Source organism: Doryrhamphus excisus, chromosome 17 (genome assembly GCF_030265055.1).
Source record: "Doryrhamphus excisus isolate RoL2022-K1 chromosome 17, RoL_Dexc_1.0, whole genome shotgun sequence".
In the NCBI taxonomy this organism is placed as follows: domain Eukaryota; kingdom Metazoa; phylum Chordata; class Actinopteri; order Syngnathiformes; family Syngnathidae; genus Doryrhamphus; species Doryrhamphus excisus.
The window spans coordinates 11100955-11117150 of NC_080482.1; the positions used below are offsets into that span (position 1 = coordinate 11100955).

General features: G+C 46.3%; 2 protein-coding genes across 3 annotated transcripts; one reads left to right on the plus strand and one right to left on the minus strand.

Annotated features, from left to right (window-relative positions):
- Positions 1-492: 492 nt before the first annotated feature.
- iqgap3 (IQ motif containing GTPase activating protein 3) lies at positions 493-11709 on the plus strand. Of its 2 annotated transcripts, none has more exons than XM_058053745.1 (38): positions 493-675; positions 816-903; positions 1042-1198; positions 1322-1399; positions 1499-1575; positions 1650-1717; positions 1797-1910; positions 1978-2156; positions 2345-2420; positions 2495-2658; positions 2763-2850; positions 2926-3089; positions 3161-3321; positions 3379-3494; positions 3577-3740; positions 4258-4348; positions 4495-4662; positions 4735-4877; positions 4960-5130; positions 5208-5291; positions 5359-5430; positions 5494-5563; positions 5638-5846; positions 5915-6067; positions 6135-6298; positions 6500-6724; positions 6800-6940; positions 7022-7106; positions 7627-7859; positions 8050-8182; positions 8778-8898; positions 9857-9974; positions 10073-10160; positions 10499-10711; positions 10786-10949; positions 11019-11144; positions 11316-11424; positions 11500-11709. In XM_058053745.1, exons 1-38 carry the CDS (start codon positions 648-650, stop codon positions 11611-11613), a joined length of 4917 nt encoding a protein of 1638 aa, XP_057909728.1. In that variant the 5' UTR covers positions 493-647; the 3' UTR covers positions 11614-11709. The 2 variants fall into 2 exon arrangements, with proteins under 2 accessions (XP_057909728.1, XP_057909727.1); XM_058053744.1 differs by having other exon boundaries at positions 9854-9974; positions 11500-11708.
- On the minus strand, positions 11698-15600 carry LOC131105548 (ankyrin repeat domain-containing protein 34A). Its single transcript, XM_058053746.1, has 2 exons — positions 15435-15600; positions 11698-14729 (listed from the first exon to the last, which is right to left on the minus strand). Exon 2 carries the CDS (start codon positions 14682-14684, stop codon positions 13104-13106), a length of 1581 nt encoding a protein of 526 aa, XP_057909729.1. The 5' UTR covers positions 14685-14729; positions 15435-15600; the 3' UTR covers positions 11698-13103.
- Between the last annotated feature and the right edge of the window lie 596 nt (positions 15601-16196).

Consider the following 16196-nt stretch of genomic DNA (forward strand, 5'->3'; position numbering starts at 1 on the left):
ATGGAACATGCTTTGTTTTGGTCTTTATTTCCTAACTTTTATGCCACGCCCACTTATGTCTTTCTGTCCCTTGTTATTCCATACTCTCTTGCTTTCAGTTCTGGTCTCTGTAGGCCCCTTTGTAATGTTTGGAAAGTTAAAACCACAAAGGCAGTCATTTCAGCACAATATTTATACATTCTTTGCTCGTACGTATTTTTTATAGTTGCTTTACTGTATGTGCTTATGAGCTAATGCATTTCCGCCATGACTGCTCTAGAGACAGAAGCAAGAGAAATGTAAACACAAGATTACATGAACACAAGTACGTAATGCAGCCTACAAATATGCTCTTTTAGGATGCAGACCCAGAATTCAAACAGACAAACAGCCCCTGGCATAATCAAAAGCACGTGGACCACAATGCAACGCGTTCGGTTCAGCCAATAGGAGACGCTGTCGTAACTACGCTCTGTACCAATCACAGAATGGCGCGAGCTTTCAAACCCCAGACCGGAAGTTGTGCGTTTCAGAGGCTGGTTGTTTCGGCTCTACAGTAGTCGTTATAGATATCGGTTATTCTTTTCTAATTCAACCTGTTGGTTTGTTTAATACTTTGACTTTGCTCGCCGTGTGGAAGACTGAAGACGACTGACGTCGCGTCAAACATGGCGGATTCGTCTGCTCAGAGTCACTGTAAGTTTCGTGTCAACGTACAAAGCCAGTACTGCTCAACTTTCAACTTTATGTTAAATTAATTGGTTATTATAGATTTGTTGGATACGTGTATTTGTCGGGTGTGTAGTTTGTCACTGTGTTGTGTCATTTGACTATAGATGGACGTCTGACAGCTGAGCAGATGGACGAGCAGAGGCTCCAAAATGTTGCTTATCAATATTTGTGTCGACTGGAGGAGGCAAAGAGGTCTCATTTATTTTCCATTATGTCCAAAATTGACACGCATATGCTATAAAATGTTGCAATTAATGGTCTAATTAGCTGTTATACCATCGCACAGATCTTAATCAGCCAAACATGTCATCTGACTCCTTTCATCTACAGGTGGATGGAGGCGTGTCTGGGGGAGGAGCTCCCTACACCCATCGAGCTTGAGGAGACTTTGAGGAACGGTGTGATTCTCGCAAAACTGGGCCATAGATTCTCTCCCGCAGTCGTTCCTCTGAAGAAGATTTATGACTTGGAGCAGCTGCGCTATGAGGTCAGTTTTATCAACCTCCATTCCATGAAGGAAGAGCTTGATTGTGCCCGAGTGTTTTTGTTGTGTTGCTCATCTACCTGTCAATCACAGCCTGTTGTTATTTCATCCATCATGTGTTGACAGGCTGTGGGTCTTCAGTTCCGACATACTGACAACATCAATCACTGGAGGAACGCCATGACTGCACTGGGACTGCCAGCGGTTAGTAACTAACTAGTAACTAACCTGTAACTACCTCATTACCTAAGTTACTACAAGTTTAACTTGATGGTCTCTTCTTTGTTGGTGTTGTGCCATCAGATCTTCCATCCAGAAACGACTGACATTTACGACAAGAAGAACATGCCGAGAGCCGTTTACTGCCTCCATGCGTTCAGGTGACCTTGTCTTTCCATCTCTACCTGTCTGGCTAACTGTGTGTTTACCTGTGTGTTTACCTGTCTGTATTCAGCCTGTACCTATACAGACTTGGCCTGGCTCCACAGATTACGGACCTTTGTGGGAAGGTTGAGTTTACAGGTAAAAATGAGTCCTTACTGGGCAACTGTGAGATCTCCTTGTGACAGCGACCTAATCGATTTTTTTGTGTGTACTTTAGAGGAAGAAATCAACAACATGAAGCTCGAGTTGGACAGATATGGAATTCAACTTCCCGCATTTCACAAAATTGGAGGAATTCTGTCTAATGAGCTGTCAGTGGATGAGGCTGCAGGTAGAAAGTCGCCTTTCCATCATTCCACATGGCTGTAGATAGATAATTGTCAAATGTCTTCCCTCAGTTCATGCAGCAGTCATTGCCATTAATGAAGCCGTGGAGAGAGGTCAAGTTGGGGTCACGGCAGAGGCTCTCAAGAACCCAAGTGCGCTGCTTCGTGACCTGAAAGAGACACTGATGGGCATCTATCAGGAGATGCTCCTTCAGGCCAAAAGAAAGAAAGCAGAGCTGGCTGCCAGCCGGGTGAGTGCAGAGGTGCTATCTAGTGGTCTTCCAGTGTCACAGATGTAGTCCAGTTACAACCACATGGTACCTGTTTCTATTTGTCAGTCATGTTGTAGAGCAAGGCCACCAGTTTATTGATCATAACCTGCATTTGACAGCATTACACCTTTGGAGAGTACTGTTTTATGTATCATGTCACTTTTCAGGGTGGATGCTCAGAGGACATTTATGAGGAATATCTGACTCACAGAGAAATCCAAAACAACATTGCCGTGGTCAATGGTAAGACGGTTTTCACATTAACTCAGAGGTGTGGCTTGTGCTGATATCAGATGGGACTTGCAAATGTGCTGCAGTGAGATCTGCGGTGGAACAGGTGGATGAAGCTCTGGATTCCGCAGATGATGTTTATCTTCTCCGTGCTCTTCAGCAGCCTTGTTTGGCCCTTAAGGGCGTCCGAAGTGACAATGTCTCATGGTACCTGGAACAGCTAACAGCTGACCGCCAAATGAAGGCGCTGGTATGCATGTCACGTCACTTTTATCCATTTGCTGCCATTTCACCTCTTTGGCCTATGATGACTTGAGATGTTGATCAGAAACGGTGTCTTACCTTTGATCCCAGGATCACGGCTCTGTGGATCCACTTGAGCCTGATGAGCTTCAAGAGTCTGTGAACGCCGCCAACCAGGAAGCTGACAGATCCAAGAAGAGTGAGCCAATTCCTGATTGTCTGGAGTATTATCCTCTTCTTGATGGCACATGCCTTGAGTGTGTGTGTGTTTCAGTGGAGGCAGCAGTACAGAGTGTGAATGAGTCACTGCATGGCAGTGACACACGACACACGGTCAGCTGTCTGATGAACTCGGACCTCCAGCTGCCCCCCGTCTTCCCATCTGCTGCCTCTCTTTATCATAAAGAACTACAGCTTTTACAGAGACAGACAGTCCAGGTATAAATACACGCACCTATGCTCGCTGGTACACAATCATAGCACACAGGACTGTGTGTTGTGTGGTGCAGGGTGTGCTGCAGCAGGAAGAAATGTTTGTTGCTGTGGAGATGCTGTCAGCAGTGGTCGTCATCAATCAAGTGGTGGAGACAGGAAACCTGCAGCAGTTCAGCTCCTCATTGGCCAGTCCATCAGTGGGCTTGGCTGATGTCGACCCTGCCTTGATGGACAGGTAAGCAATTCTACCTGACGACAATGACAACGAAAATGCCAATGACTTCTTGTTTAGGTATTTTGAATCTCTGACACGGATGAAGCAGCAGGCAGGCAGAGAACTGCTGAATTGGAATCAACTACAAGAGGGAATCAACTCTGTGAACAATTGTGTGCAGGACGAACACCAGCGTACGTAGCAGCCAAGCTAAGCTACGCTAATGATCCGAACACCTCAAGCTACAGGCCTAATAATGACCTCTGACCCTTTTAGAGATCCTGGCTCTCAGTCTGGTGAATGAGGCTGTGTTCATGGGCGACGCTCAACAGCTGCTTTCTACGCTGATGCTGCCCTCTAGTGGGGTGGAGGAGGTTTTTCCCAACAATGCCTACAGATATCTAAGTCTGCTGACCACAACCAGACAGCTGAAATCTCAGGTGATCCCACTGTGATGATATGTATGACCACACAAATGGCTGCATAGGTTCTCACGTCAATGATTCCACTGATGATTCTCAAAACCAATTCTGCTGATGACTACACGAGTGACTGCATAGGTGACTACTTATATGAATGTTTGTATAGGTGACTGCATTGATGACAGCATATGACATATGAATGACTGGTTGGTTGACTACACGAATGACTGCATAGGTGACTACTTATATGAATGTTTGTATAGGTGACTGCATTGATGACAGCATATAACATATGAATGACTGCATGGTTGACTACATGAATGACTGCATACAATCGGTGACCACATGAATATGAGTGCATAGGTAACTTCACTGGTGACTACATGAATACCTGCCGAGATGAGTACCTGAATGCCTGCATTTATGACAGCCAAGCCAAACATACTACTTTTGTTTTGAAACTAGAAACTGGATGAGTGATGACCTAAATTAAGTGGTATTAGTGAGTTCATGTGTTTCTCTGTGAACCCAATAGCAAAGTGGAGGAGCGGTAGCTGAGCTATGGTTGGCTGATATCCAGGAAGTGGTTAGAAGAGCCAATCTGGACACTCGGAAAGCTCTGAAGTGTGAGTCCATGATTTGTTCCTTATTGCTGTGTGGTAGCAGGTGCCTGATAGAATAATGATAAAGGCAGCTGACGTTTGTACAGCCAGTGTGGGATCCATTCCCATTCAGTATATGTGTGTGTGTGTGTGTGTGTGTGTGGCTGCAGTGTGTCTGGCAGTCGCTGCGGTCAATCAAGCCGTGAAAGAGAAACAGATGCAGCAGACACTGCGAGTTTTGTCTCTACCTGAGATGGGGCTGCAGGGTGTGAGTCGTCACTGTGCCGCAGAGTACCAGCAGCAGCTCAGCACTCTCGTAAAGCTAAAGCTGAACAGAGGTGACGTGTTCTGATGCGACGTATGCCACGTATATGTATGTAATGTATGCCACTAACGTCTTGTGATTACAGGAGACAACAAGAGTCCGTGGGTTCGATTGCAAATGGAAGATGACTCATTGTACTTCTTCCACCTGAACAAACTGGAAGGCCATTGGGAGAAACCACGCAACTTTGTGCACAACAGTGTGTTCCTGGACCAGCACGAGATTCAGGTGCCACCTCTGCAGACACACACACCCTGCCTTTGCGCACATCTTTATGTCATGAACCTGACTTAATGCGACATCCTGACAGGAAGTGGTCAGCAGTGTTTGGAATGCACACGAGCGCCGCAGGCTCTGGGCCAATAATGAAGCGTTGGTCATTCGCCTGCAGGCGGCTATTCGAGGCTTTCTTACCCGGCAAGAGGTAGTGGCTCGCAAACATTACCTCCAAAGCCACTCCGACGCTGTTATCCGGATCCAGGTGTGTGGTCCAGGCTAGAAGAGAGAAGAAATGTCACAGAGACCGGAGCCTCATATTTAGTTTGTTTTTGAGTTCAGGCTCACTGGAGGAAGGTGATCCAGCAGAGGGCATACAGGCGGCGGCTGCAGTTCCTTTACAGGAACTGGAGGGCGGCGATAAAGGTTACAGCTCGATGTCGTTGAATTTGGGTCCACTCATACTTATGGTGTGCATATTTTTTTATATCAGATTCAGGCCTTTGTGAAGATGTGGTTGGCCAGGAGAGCATATCTAGCACGATTGAGATTCTTCAGACAACATGTAAGCTTGCATCAGTGGAGCATGTGCGTACGCACTGTCAGTGCAGTAACTGTGTGTCCATAGGTGGGTGCCATCATAAAGATCCAGGCTTTCTTCAGAGCCAGTCGGGCACGAGGAGACTACAGAATGCTGGGTAGGTTCCCCAAAAAGTGCTTTCTTGGATTGATTGAATGGTCACCTGAGTACTAATGAATGCCCCTGTCTTAGTGCATTCGGACACGCCTCCCCTCTGTGTGGTCAGGAAGTTTATTCACCTGCTCGAATTGGGTGACGGCGACATCAGAGAGGAGGCGGAACTTCTGCGTTTGAGGCAGGAGGTGGTGAGGACCATCCGCTTCAACCGTCAGCTTGAGGCAGACCTGGACCTTATGGACCTAAAGATTGGCCTATTGGTCCGCAACAGAGCCACTTTGCAGGTTGGGGGAAATTGGATATTGTTTTGCTCCAGAATTATTGTGTGTCAGCGATGTGCTGCCTCTTATAGGAAGTGGTGTCTCACTGCAAGAAACTAACAAAGAAGAACAAAGAGAAGCTGTCAGACATGATGGATGGAGAGAGAAGTAAAGGCCTCAAGGCTCTGAGCAGGGACAGGAAGGAGCGACTTGAAGCCTACCAGCACCTCTTCTACCTGCTACAGGTTGGCCAAGTCTGGCACAGATGTGCTACCTCTGAGAAGGAAGTCCAATGAAGTTGATGTGTTTCAGACTCAGCCCTCCTATTTGGCCCAGCTGATCTTCCTGATGCCTCAGAGTCGTTGCACTTCCTTCATGGAGATGCTGGTCTTCAGCCTGTTTAATTATGGCTCGGACCGCCGTGAGGCCTTCCTGCTGCTGCAGCTGTTCATCGAAGCACTCCAGTTTGAGATCAGGTGACATCTTATTTTGTTACCAATCAAGAGCACCTGACAAGGTAGAACGATGGCAGTGCAGTAAAACGATGAACCTGCTGATGATGAATAGCATTTTTTGGTCCTGTGTTGAGATGTCCTTCCCCTACAAACAAAAAGACAGGGCTGAAATATTAATATGAATAAGTGAGATAACTGTAGTCATTATTGTTCACTTGTCAGGTCAAAGGTCAGTCAGCCACAGGACGTGGTCACAGGTAACCCCTTTGTCATCAAAATGCTTGTGAACTTCTACCGTCATGCTCGTGGCTACAACGTTCTGCGGGAGACGCTTGGTCCATCTCTGAAGGACGTCCTGCTGGACCGTAGCCTCAGCATCAGAACTGACCCTGTGGACGTCTACAAAACTTGGATTAACCAGACCGAAAGCCAGACTGGACTAAAGAGGTCTGAATGATTGTGAGTGATTCCACCAAGTTGAACTTCAGATTCACCTGTGTCGGCTCCCGTGTTGTTCCGTAGCTCGCTGCCCTACGATGTCTCTCCTGAGGACGCCCTGTCTCATCCGGAAGTCCAGCGACGCATTGACATTGCAGTGGTCAACCTGAAGAACCTGACTGAACGAGTCCTCAAGGCCATCACATCCAACCTCCACAAGCTTCCGTAGGCCTCACCAGCTGTGCATCCCCTCACCTTGACCACTTCCCTGCCCCTCTTTAAACCTGTACTGTATCTGGTTTGCAGCTACGGTCTACGTTACACTGCAAAAGTTCTCAGAGACACCTTGAGGACAAGGTTTCCTGCTGCCAATGAGGATGAAATCTACAAGGTAACTGAGTTTATGTTGTCTCTTGGGAGTCATCACACAGGGATGCCCAAATTTTTCTGATGGGCCACACACTCAAAAGTCAAAGGATGATTTTATTTTTTTTTTTAAATCAACCCATGTAGATAAGATTTTTTTTATGTTTTAAAGAAAAAACGGCCTACGTTTCAGCTGTCATTGGTGACAAAAGTGTTTTTTTTTTGTCTGAGGTTTTTCTTTAGTCTTGACTATTTCAACTGTATGCCATCTGCTTGGGGAAAGAAAAGCTCCATATCAACCAGTTAAAGCATTACAGGCCATTTGCTTTTGGGGGAGATGGGTAAATAAACACTGCCACCAACTGACGTGGAGAAACACATCATTGCTTTTGAAAGGCCTACAGGCCTGACTCTTCCCCTTCACTGCCCTTGATGATGGATAAAAACATGTTTTTTGGAATGGAACACATTTCTTGTGCACGTCCCAAAATGCTTTTTAGGGTGATGTAATCCTAAGTCCCCTCATCTTCTGCCCTAAACCTCAGGTTGTGGGGAACTTGGTCTACTATCGCTTCATGAATCCTGCCATTGTGGCTCCAGATGGCTTCGACATCGTGGAGCGTTCAGCCGGCTCCGCTCTGCAACCAGACCAGCGCCACCTGCTGGGCTCCATTGCCCGCATCCTGCAGCATGCCGCTGCCAACAAGCACTTCCACGGAGACGGCGCCTATGTCAGTGCGCTCAACCAGTACATCAGCCGGACTCACACCAAGTTCAGGTCTGTTTCACCTGTTGCCGTGCAACCATTTGTCTTTCTAGTGGAGAATATTATACCATATAATACATATATGTAAATTATTCCTCAATCCTTTTCCTATACTACATTCATTTGGAGCTCTTAACACATACAAATATATTTCATTGTGCAACCACCTATGTGTGATGCAAAGGATGATGTTGTCTGGCAGGAAGTTCCTGCTATCTGTCTGCGATGTTCCTGATCCAGAGGACCACTTCAGGATGGACGAGTACTCAGAACTGCTTATCGTCAACCGACCCGTGATCTACATCTCCGTGAGCGAGCTTGTCAACACGCACAAGGTCAGCATTGTGCTTGGTCTTCATCACATCAACACTTCCCTAATATTTTGATCTGTAAAGTAGTGCAGGTGAATAATATGATCTCATTAGGACTGTTATTTACATTTGCGATATTCTTTTAAAGGGGACCTATTATGCTCATTTTTTGGCCCTTTGTATAGAGTTGTGGAGTCCTGTAGAGCAGCTACACACAATAACCAGCACAGAAAGCGTTCTAGTTCTTCCAGAATCTGTACCTATTCAGCTGTATATGTTTTGGATTTCGTGGTTCCTGTGAAAACGGTCAGTTTTAATGTATTCCACCCACGGCCCGCCTCCAGGCACGCCCACTCTGTTGTGGTTGGTCACACTGCCGAGTGCATAGAAAGAGGTTTGTGCCACTTACTGAGAGGTTACTTTAAGACGTCTCTAAATGGCATCGTTTAACACGAGAATATAACATTCTAGCTACATATAATACGTCAGAAAAGTGGAAAAAAGCATAATAGGTCCCCCTTTAAAAAAAAAAAGTTGCCTTTTTATCTTGGGTGTCAATACAATGGACACCAGAGGAGGCGGTGTAGTTCTCTTCGTAATGTTGTGGTTCTGCTTCCAGCTCTTGTTGGAACATCAGGAGGTTCTGTGTTCGAACCAGTCAGACCCACTCAGAGTTCTACTGAACGACATTGGTCCTGTTCCAACCCTGCAAGAACTGATGAGTAGTACGACTACTGCAGGTATTGACACTACCATTACTGCTGTTGTTCAGTATAATGATATATTTGATGTACAATAATGTATACCTATCTTTTAAAATCAGCGCTCAGTTACATGGAGGGCTAGAGGCCCTCGGGCTAGAGGCGGGGTACACCCTGAACTGGTGGCCAGCCAATCACAGGGCACATATAGACAAACAACCATTCACACTCACATTCATACCTTTTCTCAACAAGCTCTCAAGCTCAACAATTTGGAGTCGCTAATTAACCTAACATGCATGCATTTTTTTGGAATGTGGGAGGAAGCCAGAGTAGCCGGAGAAAACCCACGCATGCACGGGGAGAACATGCAAACTCTGCACTGAGATGCCTGAGGGTGGAATCGAACTCAGGTCTCCTAGCTGTGTGGCCTGCGCATTTGAACTTCATTTCCACACATATGAGCTTCTCTGGATGTTATGTTATGACGAGATACATGACATTGGGTCTACGAGGATGAGACGAATAAGAAAAGTAAAATGAAAATATGACAATTTATTGCAGTCTACTTATTTAATTTCTACTATGTTCCACTCTTGTGCACACGGTGTATTGGCTACCAGTCCCGCCTCCACCGACCAAAACACTGTATGACTGACTAAAGGGCTTATTCTGTTCACGCCGTTGTTCTATGAGTGAACTCTCGTCCTGCCTTTTTGGAGGGGAGCGATGAGGAAAACAGACTTGCATGTGGAAATATATTGAGGCTGGCATAATTATCAAGTTTAGTTTTTATTTATTGTGTGATTCATTTATTATTGTCCCAGGCCCAGTGCCCCTGAGACATTTTTTTTTTCCCGAACAAGAAATCTTGTCACATTTTTTGTTTGTTTCAGGCACTTATGATGTTCTAGCAGGTCATTATAATGTAAAATATTTGAGAGGAAGAAAATGAAAGTCTGGCTAACCAGACAACGATCTTATTTGTCCACAGCAGCTGATCCAACATCAGAATGCTCTTCCAGTAAGACGGAGGTTTCTCTGACGCTCACTAACAAGTTTGACGTTTTTAATGATTCTGAGGACAGAGCGGACATCAAAGGACTGCTGCTCAGGTATGTTAGCATCTTCATCCATCACGTCCAGTCACATGCGCTAGTGGATTAGCCACACCTGTTCCTAACAGTTGGATGTTGGAATGTTTTGTTTCCAGCACGAAGCAGTTGATTATTGACGTCATCAGAAGTCAGCCTGGCGAGACCCTGAGTGACGTCCTCAAAGCATCAACATCACATGACCAGGTAATTAAGTCTGCAAATATCACATAACAGGAGTGAGCGGAAGGATGGATGCAAGTGGGTTTCACTTACTCCTTTTACTTGTTAGCCATGTTATACTCAGCAGCCAGACCAAGACGTGTTACAGTAAATTTCATTTCCTGCTCTATGGTGGTCATTGTTTTTATTCTGGGTCTTTAATGGTAGCGCCTCAACAAAATTAACGGAAAAGTCAAATAAAAAGCTTTTTTTGTGGGTAAAGTAGTAATTATAGCAGTATTGGTAGTAGTAGTGTTGGTGGTACAGTGTTAAGTATAGAAACAAATAACAAAATAGAATTTTACTCTTCTGTGTTGAAACAGGAAGTGCGTCACGAGCGTCTTATGCAGCAACGTGCTCGTCAAGATGCGTGCACGCCTGAGAAGTTGAAGAGGAACCCGTCGCTGGTGGTATACAGCACGCTTAGTGTAGAGGAGAAGAAGAGGAAGATTGTGAGGAGTCTTCGTCGTCTGGAGGCTCTCGGAGTCCTCCAAACGCCACGGGGCCAAGACCACATCCTCCAGATGATCGCCAAGGTAACATCATGGCTTCCGCCCCGCTGGCTTTCCGTACATGGCGTGAGCTGACACTCTGCCCGCCACCCCCTCAGGACATACGCAGCCAGCGTCTGCACCGCCAGCGCCGAGGGGCAGAGCTTCTGAAACTTGGCCAGACTCTCAGCAGCCTACAGGCAAAGAGCTCTTTTCACAGTGAACAGGTGGACTACTACAGGCATTACATCACATCCTGTCTGGACAACCTGACAGCCAACAGGTAACAATCTGAGGTTAGTCATTGATGAAGGAGCGTCTTTCTCACCTTCCTTACTTCTTGTACTTGCAGTCAAGCCACCAATAAAAAAGCATCAGATGCCCGAGGGAAGAAGAAACTTCCTGTTGTGAGCTACACCGCCGCCCGCCTGCAAGAGAAAGGGGTTCTGCTGGAGATCGAAGACCTTCCATGCACCCAGTGAGTTTCCACCAAACCAACACACATGCCACACTGGAAGTGGAAGAATGTTCCCTAACGGTCCAGTCCGAGTCCACTGATTGGATGAGCAGACCTGGGCCTGTACTGACAATCAAAGACGCCCTCCAATCCACTTTCACGATTGCTCTCCTTCTTTCTTTCTCCTTCAAGGTTCAAAAATGTAATCTTTGATATCGTTAGTGGACCACAGAACGGAACCTTTCTCATCAAAACTCGCTTTCTCGGCATCGACATGGAACAATTCCTGCTCAAATACCAGGTACCACTCTGCCACGCATACCCCCAGCCTAACCCTCACCCGACTAAATACCCTGCATTGTACGTGTGTGCGCAGGACCTTCTGCAGTTGCAATACGATGGTGTGGCTGTGATGAAGATGTTCGACAAGGCCAAAATCAATGTCAACTTGCTAATCTTCCTCCTCAACAAAAAGTTCTTCAAGAAATGAATGTCTTTTTAAAGTTTTTTTTTTTATAATGCTATTTTAAAACATTGTCATTCAGCATCAAGAAAATTAATAAATAAGCCAAAAACTGTTTTCCTTTATTGGAATCCCATAAACTTTGCATTTTATTCAACACAATTACAAGTCAGTTTTGTACAAAAGACCACATTTCTTCAACACATGCATGGACGCAGCGCACGTCTTCACAATCAATAAACGTCACCATGTTGACTTGCTATGCTAACTATTTAGCCTAAAGTATATTAAAGTGCATTATGAATACAAGTCACCTACTCTGATAGACGTCTTTATCACGTTATTGATCACATTATTCATTCCAGCGGCCTGGAGGCGTAACAACAGCATGTGGTGACAAAGTCTTTTTTAAAGGGACTGTATGCAACTGGCTCAGGATTACATACATGTTTTACTACCTGCTAGTATATGTCACCAATAGTGGGTTAGAAAACAAAAGTGTACACAAAAATGTCCATATTTTCACAATTATGAGTTAAGCTGAATGCAAATTGTAAATTTCCGTTCAGTCCTCACAGCTGTTAGTACTCCCGTTCCATGTCTTAGGGTGTACACACACATAAAAGCAGTATCAGAGACACAATCAGCACTTTACATTCATGTTGTTATAATAGGCCACACATTCAACCATAGCTAAACTTAGCCAAATCACTATCGCGTACTGTATGTACTCAAAAGCAGGAAGAGGGCAAGATATGCTTAAAGCACAATGTTGGCACCCTTTTAGCAGACCATTGTATACAGTCCCTTTAAGTTATTTTCTTTTTGTTAAAAAGCAAAACTTTTTTTGTTATTGTACTCCTTGCTAGCATTAGTGCAGTAGCACGCATCTACACGGACACACTGAGTCAAAAGACCGCACAGATCAATGAAAATATCAGTAAAGTTCTTTTCTTTTGGTGCGGCTGGAGCCTTTAGCGCCTTCTAGTGGTGAAAATAAAAATGTTCAGACTATTTTCACCATTCATCCACTAACACAGTCAATAAAAAATAAACATTTTCTTGGTGCAAAGAGAAAACACATTTGGCATCTAATGACTGAAAACGTCATTCTGTGCAAGAAGTGGGCGGGGCAACTATAGGTTGGAAATGTCAACCCTGAATTATTTTTTTGCCCAGCAGACGTCGACATCTCGCTTGATCTTGTTCTCCCTGAGACTACTTCTTCAGCTTCAGGTCTTCAAGCAGAGAACAAGAAGCGAGAGATGGTTAACCCCGCCCGTGATTGGTTGTTTGCTGAAGATACGTAAACGTAGTACCGAGTACTGCAATCAGTCCATTAGGCATACAGAAAGACAGCTCTATTACATACAATATGTTTATATAGGTATTCAAATGTATAAGCACGGCAAGTCCATGGAGCAAACATGGCAAAGTGGGCAGAAACCTGATCCGAAGCAAGGTCTCATCTAAATGTTTCAAGGTTTTTGTTGCCACAAAAATTGAAGAAATTGTCATCAGTCTCCGTTTGACTCAATGACCTTTTCAGCCAGGATCTCCTGGAAGGTGGAGAGCTGTTTCATCTGCTCCGTCTGCATGGAGTGTCTTCTCATCAGCTTCTTCTTGGTCTTGAAGTCTGGACCACGCTTAGGTGAGGCTGGGGCCACGGGACACAGGATCTTGTGTCCACTATGGACTGGAGAGGGTGGCTTGCTGCCAGCCCGGATGTCTGGGATGGGTCTCTGAAGGTTGATGTTCAGCGGCGGCAGGAAACCAGGTCTGGTGTGTGATATGTGGTCCAGGAGTAAGGTCCCAGAACCACGGCGCTCCAGTAGCCCGGGGGTACGTCGGCGCACAGGGATGGGGGACACAGAGTTGGGGATGTTCTCTAGAGACTCGCGAGAGGAGCTCGTGACCAGAGACAGGGGGGAAGCGTTGTACCTCCTCCGCTCCACAGACACTCGCCCTGAGTCAGGAGATCCCGGGATGGATTCTGGACTCAGGTGGTTGTCCAACTCTGAGTGCTCCATACGAATGAGTTTGGGATGAGGCAGGATTTGTGTGGCACCAACACCGGACAACCCAGCATTCTCTTGGGCCTCTGGCGCTGTGTTCCTGCGGTACAGGCTCTGGTGCTGTTGGACCTTATCAGCCCAGGAGGAAGCAGACAGTGTAGGGGAGTCCTCAGACGAGGTCCGGTCGATGACTTTAGCCGAACAAGGATCGTGGGTCTCGATGCTGTGTCTCCGTGACAACAGAGGTCTTGCTGTCTCAGTGATGCACAGTCCGTTTATTTCCGTCACCGCCCTACTCAGGTCGCTCCCGCCCTCCTCTTCATCCAGACGCCCCCTCACACTCTCTTGAGGAACCGTGCAAGACACCGAGGGCGCCACCAGTCCCCACGGCTCTGAGTTCAGCCTCTTGAGGAGCTTGCGAGGGGGCGGTCTCTTAGTGGAGGAAGGTAAAGGCAAGGCGGAGGCCAGAGCAAAGCTGAACATTCCATCTTCTCCTGATGCCGGAGATGAAGTAGCAATCTCCACCTCCGATGGCGACATGCAAGCCGGAGCCACCTTGTCCAAGATTCCCGGAGAGGGAGGAGAGTTGAGGTACTGCTTTGTCTTTTTGGTACCGGACGGAGACGTATCGGTTGTGATGATGATGACCTCCTTGCCTTTGGCCCTGCAGGCGTCCAACAGGATCTGCAGCGTGTCGCGGTCCCCCCTGTTGAGCGCGTGCATGAGGGCGGAGTTTCCTGAATAGTCTTTGATGCTGGGATCTGCCCCGTTCTGCAGCAGAAGGGAAACCACCTCCTTTCCGGCTTGCTTGGCACAGGCGTGCATGAGCGCCGTCCTCCCACTCTTGTCGGGGATGTTTGGATCGGCGCCTTTCTCCAGTAGGTAGCGCACCATCCTGTGGCGAGTCTGGTGGTCCTCGTAGTTCGCCAAGCAGGCCGCCGAGACGGGAGTTTCACCAAGCTCATTGCCCTCATTGATGTAAGCTCCACCCTCCAGAAGCAGACGGGTCAGCCTCAGCTTTCCCTGGAAGACGGCTTTGAGGAGGGCGTTGCCCTCCACCTGGAGGGCTCCTCCATCCCCCATCGTCTCCCCGCCCCCACGGGAGGTCTTCTCAAGATGTCACAGGACCTGCAGGAGCCAGAAGTGTAAGCGGTGCCTTTGATGTCAGATGGCATGGTGATGACGCCACAGCGAGTGTTATGATGACATGAGGGTGACATCACAGCAGGTATCGTCATGCTGTCACGGTGACATCACAGCACGTATCGTCGTGCTGTGACATCATCACATTACAAATTATCGCTGTGATATCACAGCATGTATCGTCGTGCTGTGACATCATCACATTACAAATTATCGCTGTGACATCACAGCAAGTATCGTCATGCTGTAACTATGACATCATCACATTACAAGTTATCACTGTGACGTCACGGTGACATTACAGCCAACATTGTAGTGATGTCACTGTGACACCATGACATCACAACAGGCATCATGATGATGTCACTTTGACATCACAGCATAAAAAAATAACTTTGTCTAACCGTAGCTGCTAACTATGTTGTTTTATGTTACATACAGCTAGCATAGCATCAATACAGACTACCATGATGTTCAGTTATCAATCACGTTTTCGTCACGTGATGCTGTCACCTGTCCAGTTGCAGGTGAACTTAGGACAATGATCATGATGATGATGATGATGATGAACACAGAGCGCTGTCATCAAAATGCAGCGTGTGCGGCCCCTACAGTTGTACACGCACAGATGTGCGTGTAAAAATATGCATAGCTGACATAACAACGTGACAAGAAAACGTTTTTTCTCACCGCCGAGGCCAATCTTCATCTTTTTCTTCATCATCATCCTCATTATTGGCGACTGACGCATCGACCCTACTCTTCCTCCTCCTTTTCCTCCTCCTCTTCCTCAGTGAGCAGTCAGACACGTTAACCCTTCACTGACCGCCGCCATGTTTACAAGCACCACGTGACGGTTAGTAGCAATTAGCGCCAAGCTGACGTCTCCTGTCACCGTGGCAACCGAGCCCCCACTCTTCTCTGCGCTTGATGAAAGCCCCGCCCACTGAACAATCCGCTCTCTGGCAGTAGCGCCACCAGGTGTGAGGAGTGAGTCACTACGATAGTTTTTATCTTTCAACAAGTTTATAATTATTATTTATTATTATCATTAATACATTAAAACCTCACCCACATTACATCAAGACAACTTCTGAGCAGGTGTGACGTCATGCACAAATGCATCACGTGACTTCACACATACAATAACTTTTATAGAGGACTGTTGCCATGGTAACTGACGTGGTGGATCGCCGTTGTCATGGTTACACGCAATACTGGTTAACCTTCAGGTTGCATCCTACAAATAAATCCTGCAATGATTTAATAATTTGTATTCTTTTTTTTTGTATTTCCTTCGATTGGATTACGTAGGTACACTAGCATCAGCGTCTGGTGTTGTAATTGTATGTACGTATGTGTTTTGTTGTTGTGTGACAGTCAAGTAAGTAGGTGGATTGGTATTTTATAGCATTCATACTTATTTTATTTCCAAATAAATATTAACCTCTC